The following is a 25,586-nucleotide window of genomic DNA, read 5'->3' as shown; positions in this document are numbered from 1 at the left end:
AACAGAATGTTTTAAAGTGTGCGCGCAATGTGGAAACATGACGAAAACGTTTGTCACGAAGCGGATTAAATTGTAAAAATATTTGTGGCAACACAAACTTTCTGATTACTATTTCAGAAAGCAGTTATATTATGTATTCAGCTGTAAAAAGTTGGAAGTAATTGCTTTTAAAATAAATAAGTTATCTCAATTCTTGCAACAGTCACATATTCGAAGATCTTATGGGCTTTAAGGTGTATGAGTCCCCTTAAAATAATAAGAATAAATAACTCTGGTTGCTATTTTTTTAATCTTGAACATAGGGCGTGCCCGTAACATACCCCAGGGCAGCTCCAGTGCCCGTAACATACCCCAGGCGAGCACATCCGCTCTTTCATTACCGAGTACTCAGATATAGGATTTAACCCAGCCAAACTTAATATTAAAAGATTTGCTTTACTTGTTTTAATAAATTGTTTTCAATCTTGCTTAGTACTTTATGGAAATTATCTGGTTGTGATAACTTGCAATTATCAACTGATAGAGATATTAGAAGCAAGGCTATGATAGCGAATTCTATAGTTCGAACGTGCAGCTAGCAACAAATACAGCTCCATGTTAACAGACGATAAAAGAAAACTTTGAAACAGCATAACTATCTATAAATATAGATAAGTGATCTGAGTTATTTTATCTCTGGTCGCTTTCCTTATTTAAAAAGATAAAAAAAAATGTGAGCATTGTTTTATCGAGCGTATATTTCATACCGAAGTATTTTAATTTGAGCCTGATGGATTAAGAAATGCTTTTGGATATTCTGCGTTAAACTCTTAGTAGAATTCTAAAGCAGTCTGTGGAATAACTAAATTTTGGTTTTGAAAATCTGGCAAAGATTGGAAATTTTGAAAGTCTTCTAAATTTTTTCGAAGTATAAAATGTATAAAATAGTAAAATCTTCTTTACTGCGGCCAAATTTTGCTTTGCGATTTTATCCAAAGCCGCGTAGTATTAGCTCTGAAGATGCAAACAAAATTCAAAAGTATAAAGATTTGAATTCAAAAGAGCGAAAGGAAGAAAACGATCCTTCCATAACGAGAAAGTTTGGTCCAACGGATGGAAAATTTCCCAAGTTTACCGAATATGCGATCGTTGGCGGAGGGGTCATGGGTTCGGCCATTGCTTATTCCATGAAACAACGAGCTCCTAACAGTTTTCAGTTGATGGTAGTCGAAAGGGATCCCAAAGTAATTGAATTTTTGTGTTGTTGTAATTACCACTGAGTTTAGCAATATGAAGATCCTCATTTTTAATTTGATTATTGGCTATTTTATTGACCGTTCTGCTTAAATACTTCATGGTGTCCAATGATTATCTTTACGACTTAAAATTTCAATAATTCAAATTCTAAATTAGGTGCCGAAATGCGCTATATTGCACCCAATGCAAAAACTCATGCAGATTTTCTCTGTTGCAGGTGAATCATAAACGAGTGACCAGTAGATGCTACAGGAGAAAGGGAATTACGTGTCTTGATGCACAGGGGGTATACTGCAGCTTCGGATTACGAAACCCAGCAGCGGTTCAGTTATTTCGAAGCAGGAGAGATGAAAAATGAGCCACACCTTCACCGGGACTCGAACCACGGACCTCTCGAATACGCGTCGAGTGTGCTGCCACTATACTACGAAGGCATGCAAAGAAGGTGGGAGAAATACCTTTACTCCCCCTTTTAAAGGGCGAATGTAGTTTTAGGGGACCCATTCGCCAAATCCTGGTGGTGCGGAATCATCATTCACCGCCATTTTAGTTCGGGCGCCACCGTAGAAACATTAGGTTATTTCGAAGCAGGAGAGATGAAAAATGAGCAACGCCTTCGCCGGGACTCGAACCACGGACCTCTCGGAATACACGTCGAGCGTGCTGACCACTACACTACAAAGGCATACTAAAAAAGTGGTAGAAATACCTTATAGAGTGAGTAAAACCGCCGAATAGTAGGTAGTTCAACCTGATTTGGGTTCGATTCCAGGCAAAAGAGCTGGCTGCGTGGTTAGTTTTCGTGGTTTACCAGCCAACGTCAGACGTGGTTTACCAGTCAACGTTCCTCTCAGAACGTCATCCATGAAAGCATCCTTCCTCTAACGCACGTAGCCATCGTGGCTTTGCTATATTCAAATAAACTAACTTAGCCTTAAGACCACGTATGGTAAGCAGATTTCGTTCAGACTAAACAAGTATAATATCCTATGTGAATGCGTGAACGTGCTAGCTCAGGAAGGAGACTTTTTGCTATGTTATGTAGTCCAAAGTTTGTGCTGCACCTATGCATCGAATTTAGGATCTGCAATAAGACAAACATTTCGTTTTCACCTAAGAGTCCCATGTTAATAATTCACCTGCAACAGCAAAACATTTTATGAATTTCTCTAACATGTACAATAAACTGCATTCCAGTATTCTCCGAATTTGAGCTATAACAATTTTAAGTTATAAAGGTAATTAATACATAGGCATTCTATATCGTTATAAACTATTATTTTAAAAAATAAATTTCTAATAATAAATGATAATACATAGGCATAATATATAATAATAACATTATGCCTATGTATTATAATTATATAATTAGGCTAATTTAATACATAGGCATTCTGTATCTTTCTAAACTATTAATTTAATAAATAAATGTATAAGATTAAATTTTGGTGCGCATTTGAAACTGTTCTAGTACACACGGTCGTCCACAGCACATTCTGTTGGAGGAATTCGTCAGCAGTTTTCCTTGCCGGAAAATATCCAGCTTTCCATGTATGGTGTAGAGTTCCTTAAGAATATCAAGCAGCATCTAAGCGTTTCTGGTATTTTCCTGCACTTTTTTTTTTTTTTTTAACTTTCTTAGTGTGATAAATGTTTAATGCTATGTTTTCAATTAACTTTGTAACAAAATACAATTTTGTATTTGTCTTAAATATTGTTGAGCTTAATTATTGTAATTTTTTGCTTTTTAAAATGCAGGTGACGATCCTCCTGAAGTACAGTTTCAACCTAATGGCTACCTTTTCTTGGCAAGTGAAGAAGGAGCGGAGCAGATGGTACAGAATCACAAAATTCAAAAGTTAGTCACTTTAGTTTTCTTTTTGCGAGTAGTGAATAATCACTTTAGAACTCTTTTTCTTTTTATTTCCTTGTACGAAGTAAAAGAAGTATTGTAATCATGAAAAATTTCGGGTATCAAATCTCAACTAAAATATACATTTTGACAGCTATCGAATGCAATTTAACGATGTTTTTGCTTGACATCTATACGTAAGGGCAGCATAAAGGACTCTTTTTCCAAAAACGGATTATAAAATAGATTTCAAATGGATTCAGAGGACATTTTTTTTCGTGACGTGACGTCTGTACGTACGTAACTACGTATGTATATATCTCGCATAACTCAAAAACGAGTAGCCTCAGAAAGTTGAAATTTTGCATGTAGGACTACTATAATATGTAGTTGTGCACCTCCCTTTTTGGTTCAAACAGGCCTCACCAAAAGTATATATATATATATATATATATATATATATATACATACATATGTAGAGATATTAGGATTTTTGGAAGCCGGAGAGATGAAAAATTAGCTACCGCCTTCGCCGGGAATCGAACCACGGACCTCTGAAATACCGGCTCAGTGTGCTGACCACTACACAACGAAGGCACGCTAGGAAGGCGGGAGAAATACCTTATATACTTCCCCTTTTAAAGGGCGACTGGGGTTTTTAGGGTACCCAATCACAAAATCCTGGGTGTGGAGATTTATCATCCACAACCCTTTTAGTTCGGGCGCCACTGTAGAGACAGTAGATTTTTTCGTAGCCAGAGAAATGAAAAATGCGCAATTGCCTTCGCCGGGAATCGAACCACGCACCTCCTGAATACCGACCCAGCGTGCAGAACCACTACACCACGAAGGCGGGAGAAATACCTTATACATATACACCCACTCACTTACTCGGCTCACCGATGAGCTCAGTTTTTTTTTTATTCTTATATGTTGGTAAATTCTTCATTTTTCGCTTTAAAAGTGATTGAATTGTGTTGTTTTTATGTTCCGGTTAAGATTTTATGCTTTATTTATTCTGCATGCAATAGTTGTAGAATTACCAACAATTTAAAAGTTGTTTTAGTGCCGCTAAGTCTAATAGAGCAGCCATATTAGTTTACATTTGAAACTTAGCAGAATAGGGAATTCAGTCAGTTTCTGCACCTTCAGCGTCCTTTTGCCTAGTGGGACCAAAAGTACACTTTTAGTTCTGTGCACCGAAAAAACTGCCTTCCTGCCCGTTGGCCGAATTGCTTGTTTTCGCGCATATACTGTAATTTAAATTGTAAAAAAAAATTTTTTTAACAGTTTTAATTGTATTTGGCATTTTATGTTTTTCTATAGTTTTCAATTTTTAATAAAGATATTTTAAGTTTTTATGCTTTTTTTCTCGCAGCGAAGTGAGAGCTGAATTAATTGAATGAGAAATATATCTCTAATGAAATTCGAGGAAACTATGACAACTTTGGTCACGTGACTATGTACAGGAAAAGATGTACGAAATTTAATTTTTATTGAAGCCCTTTAAGAAGGAAATTCCAATTAATAAGTTGCTCATAAAAGATTTTTAATCCTACTAACCATCCAACCATAAACCTTCCCAGGAGACGTAAAGTTCGATGATTTTCAAGCGCCTTCATTCCGCAAAGATAATACAAGCCGCAAGCACTCATGTTTTCTCCAGAATTCAAGCCCAGGGCTTACGCTATGGCAGAAGGGGTTGCTAAGCAAGGCTAATAGGAAGGATCAAGGCGCCAGTTATACTGTAAAAATTTGAACAGTAACTAAAGTTTGTTTAGGATATTCCATTTCAATAATTTTTCTCTAGCGTATAAATATTACAGTACCATTTTACACATATTTTATAACATTTGCATTGACCTGAGTTTGATTCTTTTCTTAATTCCAGAATTTTAGAATTTGTTTCAGTCCAATAAAAATAAGAACTACAACATTAAATTAATAAGAAAGCAAGTTTATTGAAACTTTTCTATATATTTAAAATTAATTAATTACTTCTTTTTATGTATCTTTCTTATTTAAAATAAAATACTCCTTTGACAAATCTTTCTCTTTTTGATCCCTTTATGGCAAAACTTCATTTTTTTTTTTTTTTTTTTTTTTTTTTCCCAATTTTTTATTTATAGAGAACTGGGAGCCAAAGTTGAGCTTCTGCGACCAAAACAATTGAGTTTGAAATTTCCTTGGTTAAATTTAGACGGTATAGAAATGGGATCATATGGTAATTACTTTAATTTTCTGTATTACATATATCGAAATTCTGAACTGTGGTACTCATTTATTTTTTGTATTTTAATTAACAGTTTTTTAATTTTTGATTTTAAAATTTTCATTTAGAAGGTAAACAAACATTCTACATGAAAATTTTGTATAGTAATATAAAATAACTGTATTTCTCAAAATTTGTTAATAACCAGTCTACTTACGCGCGCTGTAAAATGGCTTGTTTTAGTAGATTGAGAGTGTAGTACACAAAATTAGTTTAAAATACGAGAAGCTGCCTAACAGAGTCTACAGCTTGAGTTTCCACCACTGAATGATTTTTCTCTTCAAGTTAAGGTTTCGTGGATTTGGAATAAATAAGGACGACACTTGATGAAGTATCAAAATACAATTTATTAGGCAGTATTACTCAGGACAGCTCCAAAATCACGTCTAGAACACTCGAAGAACTACTATAAACACGCTGAAATAGTCAGCGATACAGCCTTCAGACTATCAGGCTGTAACGGTGAAGACAGCTTCACGGCAAAGCACAAGAGTACAGCTCCCGACTCTGCTCAGTCGTTCTCGGAACTCAGCACACTCTCGAGACTCTCCATCCTACAACTCGCGATGCACTCGACGATACACTAGAGTACAGCTCCCGACTCGGCTCGCTCGTTCTCGGAGCTCAACACACTCTACGATCAAACTCGATGATGCACTAACTCGGGATACACTAAGAGACTCTCTCGATGCGCTCGACGACCAACTTGGCACTAGACTACGAGACACTATCTCATTGAATGACTCGATTAGGCACTCACTGACTGACTATCAACTGACTCTCCGCGTACCAGCAGGGTTTATATAGCTTTTAGCTTACGTTCGAGAACATTCTGGCCTAAACCAGTAAGAATTCGTTCCAGAAGGTTCTCCATCCATCCATGGCATATCGGAAATTTTGTCGCCAAATGGGCGATTTCTCTCCAAACGTGGCAGCCCTGCCTTCCCTTGCCATTTCTGGCAGCCCTAAACTGCCTTGCGGAGAAGCTATTTTACTGCGGCTAGACATTTCGTAACAATAATATAGATACTGACCTTGCAGAGGATAGTGATGGCAAAGTATCTGATTTCCCAAACTGAATATCTTCTTTTAAACTAAACTATTCACTATCCCTAATGAAATTAGCTAGAGTATTAAGCAGTTAAACCTTAGGAAGACTTTTAGATTTGATAATATTCCAAAAATGTCATTAATGTTTTAAAAATAAAGCAATTGTCTTTCTTGTGCAACCTTTTCAGTGCAAGTTTACGAGTCAAATGCTGTCCAAGTGCTTTGAATTTAAGTACCTGTATAAGGTATTTTTCCCACTTTCCTAGCGTCCTTCATGATGTAGTGGTTCTGCACGCTGGGCCGGTATTCCAGAGGTCCGTGGTTCGATTCCCGGCGAAAACGGTTGCTAATTTTTCATCTCTAATATCCTAATGTCTCTACAATGTCTCTTATTTTATTAAACTTACTTGGTTCCCTCTTTCACAGTACGAAATTTAGGTTCAACCCAAACGAATTTCGCATGTAATTTTTTTATTTCTTTACAAAATTTGTATATTTTTAGTAAATTTATAAATTTTCCAAAAAAAATTTGAATTATAACCTAGAAAGTTTTTATCATCACCTTAAAGTAGATGCATTTCTAGGCATACTTACAAGTTTCTCAAGATATATGTGAATTTACATATTGGAGCGTTTTGAAATTTGGCATCTTTTCTGTAAACGATAATAAAGACAAATGTGCTTTACGTAATTTGTTAAAATTATTTGAAAGAATGGACGATGCACCTTTTTTCCCGCTCGTGCACAATGAAAAAGGGGAAAGTAAATTAGGTTACTATAAATTCAGAATTTCGCCAAGTGAATAAGTACTGGCGTAAATTGAAAAAAAGTGTGACAAAGTAAATTTTTTAATTTCTTGGTTAAGTTTGCCGTAAACTTTACAAAATTTAATATTTAAGCAAATATTTCGAGTGGAAATATTTAAAAAAATTGGTATGTTATTTCAGAAAAAGTCCGATTTCGTGTCAAAATACCCATGTTAGAACAATGCCTTATATAAATCTAATACATAACCAGCCCGAACTAAAAGGGTTGTGGATGACGTTTCTTCACACACAGGATTTGGCGACTAGGTCCCCTAAAACCCTAGTCATCCTTTAAAAAGGGGAGTATATAGAGTATTTCTTCCACTTTCCTAACGTCCTTCGTGGTGTAGTGGTTCTGCACGCTTGGGCGGTATTCCAGAGGTGGGTGGTTCGATTCCCGGCGAAGGCGGTTGCTAATTTTTCATCTCTCTGGCTTCCAAAAAATCCTAATGTCTCGACATCTGGAGAAAAATCTTACGTTTGTCAGAAGTTAAGGCATATAAGCAGTTTTACCATGCGTCCCACTTTGAATTGGACTCTCCCGGTTTGATGAATGTGTTCTTTGCCTCTTGGCCAGTTTGCATTTTGTCAAGTCGGTTATTTGGTACAATTCAAAAAGTGCTTAAATATACAAGAAATGACAATAGCGCAGGCTACGATAAAACGGCCACTTGGCAATTAAAATATCCCGTATATAATGAATTTAATTTCACGTATATAATGAATGAAACAGATAAGAGGTAAGACAAAATACATCCAATTTTGTGCTGCTATATTTAGTTGTTTCAAAACCTATTTACAAACAATGTGCTGTAGGCAGAGTATTCAAATAAGACAGAAAATTAATTTAAGAGAGATAAATTAACACTGTTGTTGCCGCTTAAGATAAGAGTTATTTCTTTTGCTTCTTATTTCAACTCTTTGTAACATAAATGTGAATTTATTTAAGAGAAAATTGGTAACCAAGATTCGAAGAGAGCATTTTAAAAGCTCGTCGCAAATTTAACGAAAAAATGCATGTAAAACAAACGATAACCATAAAGTCACGCGGAAACCGAAATCTAAAATAAATATATCACCTGTAAAATCACTACACACATCTCCAAGAATCATATGCAAATTTCAGGAAGTAACCAGATGACACCGATGGTACGTCACAATGACGAGAGTGTAAGAGAGTGATATATAAGGAATACAGGCAAAGAAGTAAAATTGTTCGCAGGCGCTTTATAAGCATTTCAGTGCAATAACCGAATAGTTATAACAAAAAGGACGCATTTGGATGATTTTTTACGTGGTAGAATTATCGGCCGTCTGGAATGTGGGCGTACCCAACTGGAAGTATCAGACGAACTTGGAATTGCCCAGAGTGTCATCTCCAGGCTTTGGCAACGATTCCAAGATGATGATAATGTGAGTAGACGTTACAGCACAGGTCGCCCCAGAGTTACAACGCCGAATGAGGACCGGTATTTGGCAGTTACTGCCAAAAGAAAAAGGCGGAGCACAGCCTCAGACCTGTCTCGTCAGCTCTCTTCAGCCACTGGTACGACAAGGCAGACCGTGTACAGACGCTTAGGGCAGATTGCTCTATATGCTCGTAGACTTATCAGATGCGTTCCACTTACTGCAACTCACTTTCGCCTGCGGTTAGCCTGGAGTAGAGAGCATGCATTGTAGACACCGCAACAGTGGGCTTCTGTGATGTTTTCCGACGAGTCCAGGTTTAGCTTGCAGTCTGATTCTCGCCGGACTTTCATATGGAGAGCTCCAGGTACCCGTTACCACCAAGGAAACATCATTGAACGACACCGGTGCAGGAGTGCTCGTTTAGGGTGGAATTATTCTGGGTTCCAGAACTGACTTGGATGTTCAAATTGGAACCATGACAAGCCAAACCTATCGGGACGTCATTCTGGAACAACATGTAGGTTTGTTTCGGGACGCCATGGGCGCACAATTTGTGTTTATGGATGGCAACGCCCGTCCTCACCGTGCAAACATCGTAAGCGAATGCCTTCAATCGGAGGATATCACCCGTATGGACTGGCCAGCATTCTCACCGGACTTGAATCCAGTAGAGCACGTGTGGGACATGCTTGGCGGACGAGTTGCAGCCCGTCAATCTCCTCCTACATGTCTACCGGAACTTCGGAGAGCATTGCTTTTTGAGTGGTGTAATATCCCCCAAGATCAGATCGATAATTTGATACTCAGCATGCCTAGGCGTTGTACGGACTGTATTGCATCGTCTGGGAGACATAGAATGTATTAACAATCATACGAACCATGTAATATTGGTTTTTTGTAAATAGTTTTTTTTTTTTTTTTTTTTTTTTTTTTTTTTTTTTTTTTGTAATTTGCTCCAGGGAGAAAAAATCGCTAATTTGTTTAATAATATCAAACATATAGCATCTTTTTTTTGCTCTTTATCTTTTGTTTAATAAATAAGCTTTACAAATAAATCAAATTTGTTTTGCTTCTAACTCTTCTTTTGCCTGATTTTGCATTATCCTTAATTTATGAACATGAGTGTATATGCTTAGTTCTTCGATGATACGTTAAAACTCACTTACGTTGCTGAAAGGAAATGTTTTAATTTCTGCTGTCCACAGTCCACTGTTCGCTTTCTAATGGAATGTTACAGAACTGAAACAGCACAATGTTGACATATGCTCACACACATTTATTGTATGTGACATTGCAGCTTTAACTACAGCATATCCAATAAACCCATGTTTTTAAAGACTTCAATGCTATTAATGTTCAAAAGTACTGAAACTTTGTACGAAACATATTGTTGCGTTTTTTTATTCTTCTGACACCAGTTGTTACGTTATTTTCTCCTTCACATTCTTACGGGGTTCGTGTGGATTTGGAGTGAATAACGACGACACTTGATTGAAGTATCGAAAGACACTTTATTAGCCAGTATTGTCAGGACAGCTCCGAAACACGTTTTACAGTCGTCGTGAACTACTATAAACACGCTGACTCGATCAGCAACACAGCCTTCAGGTTATCAGGCTACCACGGTGGAGACAGTTTCACTGCAAAGCATCAGAGTACAGCTCCCGACGCTGCTTGGTCGTTCTTGAAACTCCACGTTCTCTCGAGACTCTCCACTCTACAACTCGCGATGCACTCGACGACACACGAGCACAGCTCCCGACTCTTCGGTTCAGTCTTTCCCGGAGCTCAATACGCTCTCTCGGCGATGCACTAACAGACTCCTTCAGTGGACTCGACGACTCACTCAGCACTCGCTGCCCGGCTGTCAACTCGATCGACTCCGCAGAGACCGACTCGCTAAACGAGGCACACACACTCTCGATGAGAGACACCCTTCCTGACTGCAGACCAGCACGGTTTATATAGCTTTGGGCTGGTGTTCAGGAACATTCTGGACTAAACCTGTAAGATTCGTTCCAGAAGGTTCTCCAACCGTCCATGGTATATCGCCAATTTTGTCGCCAAATGGGCGATTTCTCGCCAAATGTGGCAACCCTGTTTTCTCTTGCCATTTTATGGCAACCCTAAACTGCTTTGGGGGGGAGCCATCTCACCGCGCCTGTACGTTTCGTAACAATATTATAAACTTCCTTCAAAAACAAAGGATAAATATTCTAAGAGAATGTTTTTTTTTAGGTTTTGAAAACGAAGGCTGGTTTGATCCATGGGCTTTACTCTGCGCCTTCAAGAAGAAAGCTGTATCTTTAGGTGCCAATTACGTTCACGGAGAGGTGATAGGATTTGAATTTGAAGATAAGTCATATATTGCTGATGACACCATAGACCCTACTATTCGAACTCATAGAATGTATGTGAGTATGAAATGAGTTATTACAGGTCTTTCAGAACACGATTTTAATAAAAATTCCATCCCTGAAAAGGGGTTTAATTTCTTCTCTTTTTTTTATCTAGGTAAAAGACGAAGTTGGCGAAGTACATTCCGTTGAATTTGGGAATTTAGTAATTACTGCAGGACCATATTCCGGTGATGTTGTGAAAATGCTGCACGATGGTCTAGGACCCGAGTTTTTGAAAATACCTCTTCCCGTTGAACCAAGGTAACACGATTCATTGCAGTTTGTTACTGCATACACTTATTAGTGGTACACAGTTTGTAAACAAACTGTTATTCCAACATTTGCTTCTTGGTATGTCAGAACTGTTTTTCTTGACTCGCTTTGGAAACATGATGTGTCCTGATTAGGAACAGGGAGCTTACTCAAGCTATGTTCAAGATTTGTGTGTAACAGATGACACAAGCAGGAAGGGTATACGAAGCCCTTTATTTTCTATACTTTTACAAGTACTCTCGAACTTAGGGATACAAAGACTAACCACTTGTGGTCTGAACGTAAGCATAACTAAAACTCTAACTAAAAGCTAACTTTGAATTAGTATACAAATGCCTAGCACTAAGACTGACCTTTATTTAAAACGGTACGTATGTAGTACGCCGAGCTGCTGAAGCTACAATACGTTTTCAAATATCAAGAGGGCTAAATCTCTGGCCTTAAAGGCAACCAGCAACCGAGTGAAAACTCGTAAAACTGCAGTGGTAAGCGGCTTGCTTCCTAAATCTTCTTCTCTCTCACTCTTGGCAAAAAGCCGCAACTTAAATACTTCGGCGTTAGCGAGACAATTTGCATAAACAAGTTAAAGCATTTATTTCTGGCCGGAAGTAGAAAATAAGAAGTGATAGTACAGTTTTAAAATAAAGTAAACGTTAGTAAAACTTAGGATCCTTACAAGTAAGGTAAAATTCGAACGTTAATTTGTAACAGCTCCTTTCATCCCTTTTATATTTCTTCACTTCTTCTTTCGATACCCAAAATAGTATTACACCTAATAAAAAAATAGATGCAGTCGAACTCCGATAGAAATTTCAGGGGACCAAAATTCGGGGGTTCGCTATATCTGAAAGATAATGAATTAGCTCACATAAAAATGTAAAAATTCACTGATGAATCACAAACAAACTGATTAATCTACTAAAAGAGGTGAATAAGGGATCTAGTTTCTAAAAAAATAAAAAAATAAAAAAATCACATTAATTAGCCCAGAAGGGCTCTTAATTTCGTTTTGGCATTTTGGGTTGAAAATTTTAAAAGACTGTATCACTTTTCAAATTATTGCTAACAAATATAACCGCCCTGTATTATATTTAAAGGAATTAAATAATGAAGAATCTGCATAAATGTACGTATGTTTCTCCCATTGTGATAAAACAACGATACCTAGAGCCATTCAATTTTGAATAACGTAATCCTCCACCTGAATATGGGCAACTGGAAGCCCAAATTTGGAATTTGGAATTTGTTAGCCCAAAGGGAGTTAGCCCAGACGGGCTATTAACTTCAAAACGGCATCTTGCATCGATTCACTTTTCAAACTGTTGCCACCAAATATTATTGCTATGTATTATATTTAAAGAAACTAAATAATGAAGAATCTGCATGAATGTTTCTGGTATTGGAAAAAAACAACGGTACCTAGAGCCATCCAATTTGGATAAGGTAGTCTTCCAACCGAACATGGGCAACTGGAAATCCAAATTTTGAATTTCGAATTTGTTTTATTATATATTTCAAATTTTGTAAAATTTTAACGATTTTTGATTAACAAACTTAACGATAGAATTCTCCATTGTGTGATTCTAAGTTATACACTCATGTCCATAAATTAAGGATAATTCGGAGTCACGCGGAAATCGAACTCTAAAATAAATATATCACCTATAAAATCACTACACACATCTTCAAGAATCATATGCAAATTTCAGGAAGTAACCAGATGACACCGATGGTACGTCACTATGACGAGAGTGTAAGAGAGTTAGGTATAAGGAATACAGGCAAAGAAGTAAAATTGTTCGCTAGCGCTTTATAAGCATTTCGGTGCAATAACCGAATAGTTATGACACAAAGGACGCATTTGGGTGATTTTTTACGTGGTAGAATTATAGGCCGTCTGGAATGTGGGCGTACCCAACTGGAAGTATCAGACGAACTTGGAATTGCCCAGGGGGTCATCTCCAGACTTTGGCAGCGATTCCAAGATGATGGCAATGTGAGTAGACGTTACAGCACAGGTCGCCCCAGAGTTACAATGCCGAATGAGGGCCGGTATTTGGCAGTTACTGCCAAAAGAAACAGGCGGAGCACAGCCTCAGACCTGTCTCGTCAGCTCTCTTCAGCCACTGGTACGACAATTTCAAGGCAGACCGTGTACATACGCTTAGGGCAGATTGGTCTTTATGCTCGTAGACCTGTCAGATGCGTTCCACTTACTGCAACTCACTGTCGCCTGCGGTTAGCCTAAAGTAGTGAGCATGCATTGTGGACACCGCAACAGTTGGCTTGTGTGATGTTTTCCGACGAGTCCAGATTTAGTTTGCAGTCTGATTCTCGCCGGACTTTCATATGGAGAGCTCCAGGTACCCGTTACCATCAAGAAAACATCATTGAACGACACCGGTGCAGGAGTGCTCGTTTAGGGTGGTATTATTCTGGGTTTCAGAACTGACCTGCATGTTCAAATTGGAACCATGACAAGCCAAATCTATCGGGACGTCATTCTGGAACAACATGTACGTTTGTTTCGGAGCGCCATTGCCTCACAATTTGTGTTTATGGATGACAACGCCCGTCCTCACCGTGCAAACATCGTAAGCGAATGCCTTCAGTCGGAGGATATCACCCGTATGGACTGGCCAGCATTCTCACCGGAATTGAATCCAGTAAAGCACGTGTGGGACATGCTTGGCCGACGAGTTGCAGCCCGTCAACCTCCTCCTACATGTCTACCGGAACTTCGGAGATCATTGCTTTTTGAGTGGTGTAATATCTCCCAAGATCAGATCGATAATTTGATACTCAGCATGCCTAGGCGTTGTACGGACTGTATTGCATCGTCTGGGAGACATACGATGTATTAACAATCATACCAACCATGTAATATTGGTTTTTTGTAAATAGGATTTTTTTGTAATTTGCTCCAGGGAGAAAAAATCGCTCTTTTTTTAATAATATCAATCATATAGCATCTTTTTTTGCTCTTTACCTTTTGTTTAATAAATAAGCTTTACAAATAAGTCAAATTTGTTTTGCTTCTAACTCTTCCTTTGCCTGATTTTTCATTATCCTTAATTTATGGACATGAGTGTAGTTAAAAGTGAAGAATCTTAAGAACTAGTAAGCGAATAATCGCTTGAGTTCGTGACTTGGTGATGTGGTGTACTTAATTATGGCAAAGCACACTAGGGCTATCTGCCTAAGGGGGGATACCTTCGTGGAGGACTTTCTAAGGGAAACTGGCTCGTATACACTGTTCGTGACTTGGAGAGGGTTAAAAAACCCTTTATTATTCAACTAAGATTTAACAGAGTTGTACAATAAAGCTGACACTTGGGCCTGAGCTTAAGAAACTAAGAATCAAACTAAACTAATCTTAACTCAAAGAGATATAGCCGAAGCTATCAAAATTCTAACGGAGTTGACCCCTTAGCACTAATTTAATGCGAAGTTATTAAGGGCCTAAAGTACGGCCGAGCGTAATAATAGCTTACGGGAGAGTAGCCTAAAAAGATGGACGCGTGCAGCCAGAATATCTGGTATCTTTCTCACTAAGACAGAAGAACTTCGCGGTTAAATACCACCCTTCCTCACTATCATTCAGACGTGATTCTAAAACTACGTTTTGTCCGGAAGTGGTAAGTTGAAATTAAGAAGCGATAGGAAAGGAAGTTAACTCAAAATTTAACTGTTAATAAAATTAACATAATCCTTACAAATGTACGGAAAAAATAACGTTTTTATCTCCAGTTTGCGAAACTGTGTATCGGAAATTTTACAGGTATAATCTTTATAAATTATCTTAGGATATGGCTATTGAATTGAATTTTATGGTTTAAAACGCGAATTATATGATATTTAATAAATAGAGGTAACATAGAAAACGTTAAAAAAAGCCCCTTTGGGCGTAATGTGAAATCTGAAAACTTCCAGATTTTTTTGTAAATTTATTTCATTATAGTTATTATTACACAAAATTATTATATTTGTTGTTAATTCTTTTCTAGTTTCACTGAACGTTAATAATTTTATACGATAAATTACGTAGCATAAATGATACGGTTCGGTCCTTTCACTCGTATTGCACATATTTTTCTAAAATTTATATTTATAATTATAAATCATTACTTTCCAAAAAATATAAAAACGAATGCAAATGGATAGCAAAAATTCTTCACAAATTCACCTTTAACTTAACTTCTGACCTACAAGGTATTTCTTCCGCCTTCCTATTTTGTCTTCGTGGTGTAGTGGTTCTGCACACAGAGCCGGTATTCCAGAGGTCCGTGGTTCGATTCTCGACGAAGGCGGTTGCTATTTTTTCATCTCTCCGGCTTTTCCAATGATCCTAATGTCACTACAGAGGCGCCCGAACTAAAAGGGTGTTGGTTGAGGATTCTCTCAACACCTCCCAGAACTAACTCAGTTCTAGGAGGTGTTGATTCTCCACACTCAGGATTTGGCGATTGGGTCCCCTAAAAAAAACCAAATCTGCCCTTTAAAAGGGGGAGTATATAAGGTATTTCCCCCGCCTTCCTAGCGTGCCTTCGTGGTGTAGTGGTTCTGCACGCTGGGCCGGTATTTCAGAGTTCGATTCCCGCGGTCCGCGGTTCGATTCCCGGCGAAATAATTGTTAAATTTTCATCTTGCCTGCTTCCAAAAAATTCCTAATGTTTCTACAGTGGCACCCGAACTAAAAATGTGTTGGATGATGATTCTCCTCACCCAGGATTTGGCGATTGGGTCCCCTAAAAACACCAAAACTGCTGTCAAAATTTCCCTTTAAAATTGGGAGTATATAATGTATTTTCCCCCGTATTCTTAGCATGCCTTCGTGGTGTAGTGGTTCTGCACGCTGGGCCGGTACTCCAGAGGTCGCGGTTCGATTCCCGGCGAAGATGTTGTTAAATTTTTATCTTGCCTGCTTGCAAAAAAATCCTAATGTCTCTACAGTGGCGCCCGAACTAAAAGTGTGTTGGATGATGATTCTCCTCACCCAGGATTCGGAGATTGAGTCCCCTAAAACCCCCTTTAAAAGGGGGAGTATATAAGTTATTCACCCCCGCCTTCCTAGCGTGCCTTCGTGGTGTCGTGGTTCTGCACGCTGGGCCGGTATTTCTGAGGTCCGTGGTTCGATTCCCGGCGAAGGCGGTTGCTAATTTTTCATCTCTCTTGCTTCCAAAAAATCCTAATGTTTCTACAATGGCGCCCGAACTAAAAGGGTGTTGGATGAGGATTCTCCTCACCCAGGATTTGGCGATTCGGTCCCCTAAAAACTTTAGTCGCCCTTTAAAAGGGGGAGTATATAAGGTATGTCTCTCGCCTTCCTAGCGCGGCTTCGTGATGTAGTGATTTTGAACGCTGGGCCGGTATTCCAGAGGGCCGTGGTGCGATTCCCGGGATGCTAATTTTTCTTCTAATTTTTGATATTTTCCAAATATTTTGATGTCTCTACAGAGCGTAAAAATAGTCTGTGATTTTCCATTGGAATAATGAAACCTGAAACTGCATTAATAAAACAGAAACAGAAAATTGCATATAATAACGATTATAAGCATTTTTCTACTCACAATACATTACGATGAAAAGTGCAATAATTAATTATTAAATTATTCGCGAATATGAATTACATTAATACAATTATTATAATTCGGGGTATTATACCAATATATATTTAATTATTTTAATGCGCAGAAGAGATGTAGCAAGTAGTACCCACTATGTGTTTATGTACATATATATGTATGTGATGTAGAAAGATAATGCGCATTAGTACAATGTAAGAGTGATTATGTGTATTAGAACATTAAGTATATTAGAATGTGAATTTCAGTTGTATGTGCTATGCCGTTCTGAACTGCCACCTCGCGGAATATTTAGAGTTAATTGATTGCTTTTGTTAGCAGATGTATAAAGACCATGAGCTCTGACTGTAAGACGTGACCTCCTGCCAGGTAGAGGTACAGGTAAAAGTATGAGAGATACCAGCGATGTACCATGGATCAACTGGTGGTGTTTTTCCACACTAAACTATTAAAAAAAAAGATAAAAATTTAAAAAAAAATCTGAAAGGTTTCAGATTTTTAATTACGTCCAAAGGCGCGTCTTTTTAACGTTTTGTGTGTTACCTTTATTTATAAAATATCACTTTCTTTGCATTTAAACCATAAAATTCAGTTTAATAGCAATGTCGCAAACTAATTTTAAAATGAGCCTATCTTTAGGATTTCCGATACACAGTTCCGCGCGCTGGAGATAAAAAAAGTTTTCTTTCCCGTCTTAGAATGTTGCCATTGCTCGCTTTTAAATCGTCCAGTTTGTTACTCAAAAATTCATTAAAATTTTACAAAATATGAAATCGATCATAAAACAAATTCCAAATTTCAAATTTGATCTTCCACATGCCAATATTCGTAGGAGGATCGCGTCATTCAAAATTCGATGGCTCTATATACCGTTGTTTTATCTCAGTGCAAGAAATATATATACATTTATGCATATTTTTCAATATTTAATTTCTTCAAACATAATGCAGGACTCTAACATTGGGTGGCAACAGTTTGAAAGGTGAAACGGACATTTATAGTGATTCAACGCAAAATCGCAAAACGAAAACAATAGTCCTTCAGGGGCCCCTTTGGACTAAAAAAGAAAAGGAAATAAGTTGGTAGCCGTAGTCTCTACCCCAAGCTTGTAGTGATGTGTTGACGTAGAATGTATGATTTCACAGAATATATTCTTGTAGCCTGGATGCTGTATTTCCAGTATATGTGCATTCAGACTTTTCAATCCCACATGTTCGAGATGTTACGCTAATGCTCCTTTACTGATTTTTATCCTTTCTGTCATGAAGGCTTTCTGTCGACTAAAATATCAGTTAAGTAAGACAGAATTTTGCTTAAAAGTACATAAATTTCAAGTTTCCTTCATTCATGTTCCTCACATGTATTCCCAGTCTTTTCAAATGTGAAAAATTTCCTTAAAGAAAAATTTCCTTAAATTTCCGTAAAGAAAAAGTTAAAAAGTTAATTTTTAACTTTTTCTTTTTCCCATAGGAAAAGATATGTTTATGTTATTAACTGTGAGAAAGGACCTGGCAAAGACATGCCTCTCACAATTGATCCGACGGGTACATACGCACGTCCAGAAGGATTTTCTGGTAAATATCTTTGTGGAAGGTCACCGTTATCTGTAAGTATATGAAATTTAATAATCATTTTTCCGGTACTAGGAACACATAAATATTTAATACAATTAGCAATAGCTAAATAGCAGGAATTTAGCAATGGTAAATATTTAATATAAATTAGAATAGAGGTACACGCTGCACACACAAGAAAAAATGGGAATAATTCTGTATCTCTCGTTGTACTGACGAAATTTAAGTTGTGCTTTTCGTTTCTTGAAAGCGCTATTTATGATATAGTATTGTAGAGTACCTCACTTTGGAATTCTAAGTTAATGTTGGAAGTGAGGAATCTAAGAACTAATAAGCTAATAATCGCTTGCGTTCGGTGACAAGAAACAACAAGATAGAAGTGTAACTAACCCTTTATTATTTCAAAAAGTTTTAACAAAACTCCGCCTGGGAGTGTACAAGCAAAGCCCGCACTTGGACTTGAACTAAAAAGACTAAGAATTAAACTAAAACTAAGATTAACTAAAGAAGTATAGCCGAAGCTATCAAGGTTCAATTTGAGTTGGCCCCATAACTTATTTGACTACGAAGCTTAGCAAGGGCCTGAGTACGGCCGTGCGTAATAACAGCTTTGAGAGAGAGAGTGGCCAAAAAGGCAGACGCGCGTAAATCAGAAACTCTGATTCTCTCTGACTCAGTAAGTAACTTCGTGGTTTAAATACCGCTCCTCCTCATTAAATAGTCAGCAAATTCCAAAACTACGTTCTGGCCGGAAGTAGTAAGTTGAAGTTAAGAATCTGACAGGAAAGGAACTTTAACTTAAATTTAACTGTTAATAAAATTAACATAATCCTTACAGTATATTAAATTTATATATAGCATTGTTCTAACTTAGGTAGTTTAACACAAAATCGGGCATTTTCTGAAATGACATACCATTTTTTTATATATATCTCGATCATGTGATTTAAATTATACCAAAATGCCGAATTCTGTAAAAATCGTACGAGTAGTTTTTTAAAACATTAGCTCTCAAAATTTTAGCTCCTTAATGCTGATTGAATTTGGTATATATTTATTAATGTTATTAGGTATTTCTCCCGCTTTCCAAGCGTCCTTCGTGGTGTAGTGGTTCTGCACGCTGGGCCGGTATTCCAGAGGTCCGTGGTTCAATTCTCGGCGAAGGCGTTGTTAATTTTTCATCTCTCCGGCCTCCCAAAAATATCCTAATATGTCTACAATGTCTCTTATTTTATTAAACTTACTTGGTTCCCTCTTTCACAGTACGAAATTTAGGTTCAACCCAAACGAATTTCGCATGTAATTTTTTTATTTCTTTACAAAATTTGTATATTTTTAGTAAATTTATAAATTTTCCAAAAAAAAATTTGAATTATAACCTAGAAAGTTTTTATCATCACCTTAAAGTAGATGCATTTCTAGGCATACTTACAAGTTTCTCAAGATATATGTGAATTTACATATTGGAGCGTTTTGAAATTTGCCATCTTTTCTGTAAACGATAATAAAGACAAATGTGCTTTACGTAATTTGTTAAAATTATTTGAAAGAATGGACGATGTACCTTTTTTCCCGTTCGTGCACAATGAAAAAGGGGAAAGTAAATTAGGTTACTATAAATTCAGAATTTCGCCAAGTGAAAAAGTACTGGCGTAAATTGAAAAAAGTGTGACAAAGTAAATTTTTAAATTTCTTGGTTAAGTTTGCCGTAAACTTTACAAAATTTAATATTTAAGCAAATATTTCGAGTCGAAATATTTAAAAATATTGCTATGTTATTTCAGAAAAAGTCCGATTTCGTGTCAAAATACCCATGTTAGAACAATGCCATATATAAATCTAATACATATCCTATGTTGCGCTTTCGAGACACGAAAAACGGAATTTAAGTTTCTTCAATCAGCCAAGTAGAACGGGAAATATAGAACTATCCTCCCTTTTTTGGCGCAGTGCGCATGCGTGAAAAGAAGCCACATTAATCGGTACATATTTTATCTTAGTGGAAACACTTTCAGCTTAGCAACAGCAGCATTTCTAAACATGAAAAGCAAAAGTCATTATTATGGGTCTCATGTATTAAAATTAAGTTACATGAATTTATCATGATGCGTTAGGTTTCCATAATTTTAATTTAATTTAAATCAGTTATATAATTTTATGGTGGAAATAAAAAGATAAATTTTAGTACGCTTGCTGAAAAGTTGCTAAAAACTGTTGCTCCGCTAAAACTTCAACATAAGCAAATTCAATGCAATGAATTGTGTTAAAAGAGAAATGTACAACATTTGAATATTTACAAGTAGAAATTAACAAAAATAGTAAGTAAGCTATATGTTAAAATAACTAAGTAAACTTAAAACATAGTAAAAGTACTAATTAGTTGATCGAGGTAAAAATAAAATAAAAATTAAGAAGCGGTAGATGGCTGATTAGCCCAATTCGAAGTTCATTTTGGCACGTCAGGGGAAATTTTTTCAATGAATTTCGAACTATGACTTTTTGATTTTAGTTCATGATTCTAAGGTTTAATTTAAGACTTAGAATATATATAAATTTGTAAATATTTCAGAATGAAGAACCAGATGTCAGCAGTTTAGAAGTCGATTACGATTTTTTCCAAAAATCCGTTTGGCCAGCTTTGGCATATAGAATACCAGCATTCGAAGCGGTAAAGGTAAGAATAGAAATTAATGCTCATTTCCATTTCTAACTTGATTATTCGCTGTTAAACTTGTAAAATTTTAAGACATAGCCCAATTGCTTTATATTCTTTAGAAAGTAGGGGTTCTTACCACGACAGCCTAGCCTTTAGAGACATTCAAAAATTTTTGTCAAGCTGCCTCCCTAAGGCAAGGACTATTTACAAAATAGAGACACGCTAAAAATTCCGTCGATGAATAAAATTGCAAGAATAAGAAAGAGCAAATAAGAATTTAACGTTTACAAATTAAAATTTGCATTTATTTAATTTCTTGAAGTTCTGATTCCTAGATAGTTTTAATGCATTTTGAAAACGCAAGATAAAGTATAGAAACGCAGGATAAAGTTTTTATTCTGCGATTCTATACTTTATCCTGCGTTTTCAAAATGCATTAAAATTATGTAGGAATCAACACTTCTAAAACGTAAATAAATGAACGTTTTAATTTATTTAGTTAGTGATAAATGAAAGAAAACTAATAACAAGAAACTAAGTAAATGCAAGTTTTAATTTATTTAAACGCAGGATAAAATTTTTATCTTGCTTTTCTATACTTCTTGCATTCCAGAATTTGATAAAGTACGAGTTTGCATCCCCTTAAATAAACTTAGAAATATTGACAGAGCATTCATATTTCATACCGGAGCAAAAGGATGACCGATTTCACACCAGACTGAGATTGATATTGAAGGTCCCTAAAAAGATAATCCTTCATATACTTCATATGGAATTGGATATTTCCTTATAAAATTTAAATGATTCATCTTTTAAATAACGCCGTAAGTTAAAAAGGCGGATTGGCAGAGTGCTACCTCATTCATCAGTGTATACGAGCCAGTTTTCCTTAGAAAGTCCTCCACGAAGGCATCCCTCCCTTTAGGCAGATAGCCCTAGTGTGCTTTGCCATAATTAAATACACCAACACCATTCATCAGAGAAAGGCAAATCAGATTCAGCCCATCCACTGAGCTCTAGTAAAAACTGAAGATTTGAATTCAGCAAGAACATTTTTTTATTAAAGATGTACTATTCTTTCACGAACTGATTCGAAGAACGGTTTATTTTACTTATAAAGCGAACGGTGATTCGTCGAAACAGGGTGATAACTTCTTTATAATTAATCAGCTTTTTTTAGAAACTTCCTAGGAAAATTCGATTCCAGTTTAAGGGAAGAAAATAATGTTTATCTTCCTATATTAAAATCCAATTCAATTGTTATTATTTACCACTTTTTAATTCCAGAATTTTATTGCGAATTCTATGTTCATACATTGAACTCACAAAAATTTACAATAAAATAAATTGCAAAATTTTACAGTACTGAAAACAACAATAACATTTGCATTAAATTTACTACAATAATTTCATAATAACAGGAGGTTTTTTTTTAGGAAATCTCAAAACTGTAATTGAAAGAAATCAGTCCACGGCGTTAGCAGCTTCTTGCCATTCTTCTGTCATTCTCGTACAAAGATCTCCATTTACGATCCATTACCGATATTATTCATCAAAGCTATTGCTAATGTGTGGTAAGTAGGGGAAAAAAAAAAAATCAGTTCAGTGAGCAAATGGTTCTGATTTGATCTCGTAAGACAGCGGTTTTGTCTACCTTTGCATTTTGTACTCCCTTTGGTTTTGAAGCAATTAAAAACTTTTGGACAGTAGAAAGAACGTTATTCTGTAGCCGGAATGAGTAGCAACTTGGTAAAAAATTTCGACAAAAAGGATTTTCGTGTTTTTCATTTCCAAGGAGAAAAAGCAATTAAAAATCCTAAAAAGACATACTAGGAGCTCCTTCTTGTCGCTTTGAGTTTAATGCGGCAAAATATTTTACAGTTTGTATAAGACGGAGCAATGTCTCAAATAGCTAATGCAGTTTTAAAGCTTTTTAAACAAGAATTATCTTACTAATTCAGAAGTCACCAACACAAATCAGCGTTATATTTTCAAAATTTTCACAGGACTAGTTTCGATGTTTTTACCGAACCACCATCCTCAGCTGCAAAATCGCAAATAAACAAGATAGGGAATAATGATTAGATAAGAAAGCACGGACAAGAATAAGCAAGTGGCGCCATCTTGTTGGTGAAACCAAAACTAAAACATAATTTCTTTAAAGGCCGAAGGCAAAGATGGATTTGAATTAGGATCGTTAACTAGAACAGAAAGATTTTTTTGAATGTGAAATGCCTCTAGAAAATCCAGTTCTCCAATGGAAGATGTTTTTTGAATAATTTTGGCAGCAGAAAGTTAATACATACAGAAAGTTACATAATAGGCGTAGATAAGTATGCGAAGAGATACACATAACAGTAATGGGAAAAACTGCTGTTTTATGGGATCACATCAGAACCGTTCGCTCATTGAACTGAACTGGTTCTTTTTTTACGCCCACCACTCGCTAAGAATTACTGGAAGAAGATCGAGAGCTAAAAGTGAATCAAGAACGATTAGCGAGGATGGAGTGAAGCTTGAAAAAGCCAGCATAGAAATCGGGAACGGTTAGCGAGAACCGAGCGAAGAGCGAAAAACAAATCGAACGAGCGGTTGAATCGGAAGAATCGACTCAATCAATCCTCGACCTCACTGGACCAATTTCTTTCGACTGTAGTTTGGGGGTTTTAAAAGTCTCTTTTCTGCACAGAATTAACAACTAAATTCCAGAATAAGAAATGTTAAAAAGTTGTGAAATAGTGAAAATTAAACTCATTTTTAACGCTGGAGGGAAAACATTTTCTCTCTTAAAGAGGTAATCGAACTTTCCTGCCACGCTCCTGATAGAGTTTTCTTTATGTGTTAAACCTAAAATAGTTACCTCTCTTTTTTGAAAGGTCAGAGTGCATTCGCTCAGTAAAGTGAATAGTTCTTTGAATCAGTTCGCGGACGAATAGCACATCCCTAATACCCATAAAATCGCTACCAAAAACATCCAAAAATGTACATTTGGTAGCGAGAAAATATTACCAAATGAATTCTATTAGGAGATAAGATAAAGCAAATAACTCCTTCAGTCGTAAGTTAGCATTCGTATCATACAATTTGTGCTTCAATTTGCTTAAATATTAAATCATTAAATGCATATTTAATGCAAGTGAATAATTTGGTATTAGGACTAGACCTTGAATTACTACCCTCGTTTATGTTATGTTCTCGGGATCTGGAATCGTTTGGTCACCGAATTCCTTTGGCATGAAATCCCTGCCATTTTTGTCACTAAGGTAACTTTAAGACATATATTTCCGTTATCAGAACTTCAAATTATGTCACAAATATTGAATAATTTTCTGTTTCTGATACATGAACACGAAACATGCATTTGTTATACGTTTTCTTTACTTTTGTAGGTATCAAGTGCATGGGCTGGATACTATGATTACAACACATTCGACCAAAATGCATTATTTGGTGCACATCCTTACTTCCCAAATGTATTCTTTGCCACTGGTTTCAGTGGTCATGGTATACAAATGGCTCCTGCTATTGGACGGGCTATGACAGAACTACTGTTAGATAAAGCGTATGTTACTATCGACATGTCAAGATTCCATTTGTATCGCGTATTTAAAGAAGAACCTTTGTACGAGCAAAATATTGTGTAAGAACTTTACGATTAAAATTTTCAAAACTCATGTACACGTCTTATATTTTTCATTGACATAGAAAACGTGTAGTCTGTTTTCTATTGGTTTTGAAATAACAGTCTGTAGTTGTTATGCTATTAGATTGTCCGGAAAATAATGCAAGATTTTAACCTATATCTTTAAAGTATCATAACTCAAAAACAATTTTATTAATCAAATTAAGCAGCAGCCGAATCAATGCATTTTTGGCAAGGAGATATAAGTTTATTTATGCCGGTAGAATAAAATTCTGGAGTTCTGGACGCGATAAAGTTGTCAAAGGCGTTTTGGGCCTCTTTCGGAAGCATTTCTTCTGCAGAATGTTATACAGATGTTTGAAAAAGTGGTAATCGGTCGGCGAGAGATCGGGCGAATATGGGGGGAAGAGGGAGAGTCTCGTATTCAAATTCGTCCAATTTCTGTAGGGTCAGTTGCACGATGTGCGGACGAGCATCCTCATGGAGAAGAACTGGCCGCTTTCTGTTGACTAGTGCCGAGCACATGCGCTGCAATTTTTTCGTGGGTTTCGTTGATTTGTTGACAGTACTTATCTCCTGTAATAGTTTCACCCAGATTTAGGAAGCTGTAGTGAATGCGACCGGCCTCAGGCCACCCAACAGTCACCATAATTTTCTTTTGGTGCAAATTTGGCTTTGGAAAGTGTTGTGGTGTCTGACCGCGGTTCCAGAGAATCCCCTGTTCATCGCACGTAACAATTCGATCAAGAAAAAGGTCGTTTTTGCTGCGAAGAAGAAGAGCAGACGACACTTCAAAACGGCGATTTTTTTTTTTTTATTTTTATTTTCGC

General features: G+C 36.6%; 1 protein-coding gene across 1 annotated transcript; it reads left to right on the top strand.

The window, feature by feature from the left end:
• The first annotated feature begins 746 nt into the window (after positions 1-746).
• Positions 747-24,787, top strand: LOC118184822 (FAD-dependent oxidoreductase domain-containing protein 1-like). Its single transcript, XM_035354548.2, has 9 exons — positions 747-1,223; positions 2,708-2,837; positions 2,995-3,094; positions 5,218-5,312; positions 10,865-11,040; positions 11,141-11,286; positions 18,354-18,489; positions 21,027-21,131; positions 24,503-24,787. Exons 1-9 carry the CDS (start codon positions 915-917, stop codon positions 24,755-24,757), a joined length of 1,452 nt encoding a protein of 483 aa, XP_035210439.1. The 5' UTR covers positions 747-914; the 3' UTR covers positions 24,758-24,787.
• Positions 24,788-25,586: the final 799 nt, after the last annotated feature.

This window comes from Stegodyphus dumicola, chromosome 8 (assembly GCF_044657685.1).
Source record: "Stegodyphus dumicola isolate Sdum_Otavi_A_Nest chromosome 8, ASM4465768v1".
Classification (NCBI taxonomy): Eukaryota; Metazoa; Arthropoda; class Arachnida; order Araneae; family Eresidae; genus Stegodyphus; species Stegodyphus dumicola.
Note: the sequence above shows the minus strand (reverse complement) of the source record. Positions and strands in the feature narration are given on the sequence as shown.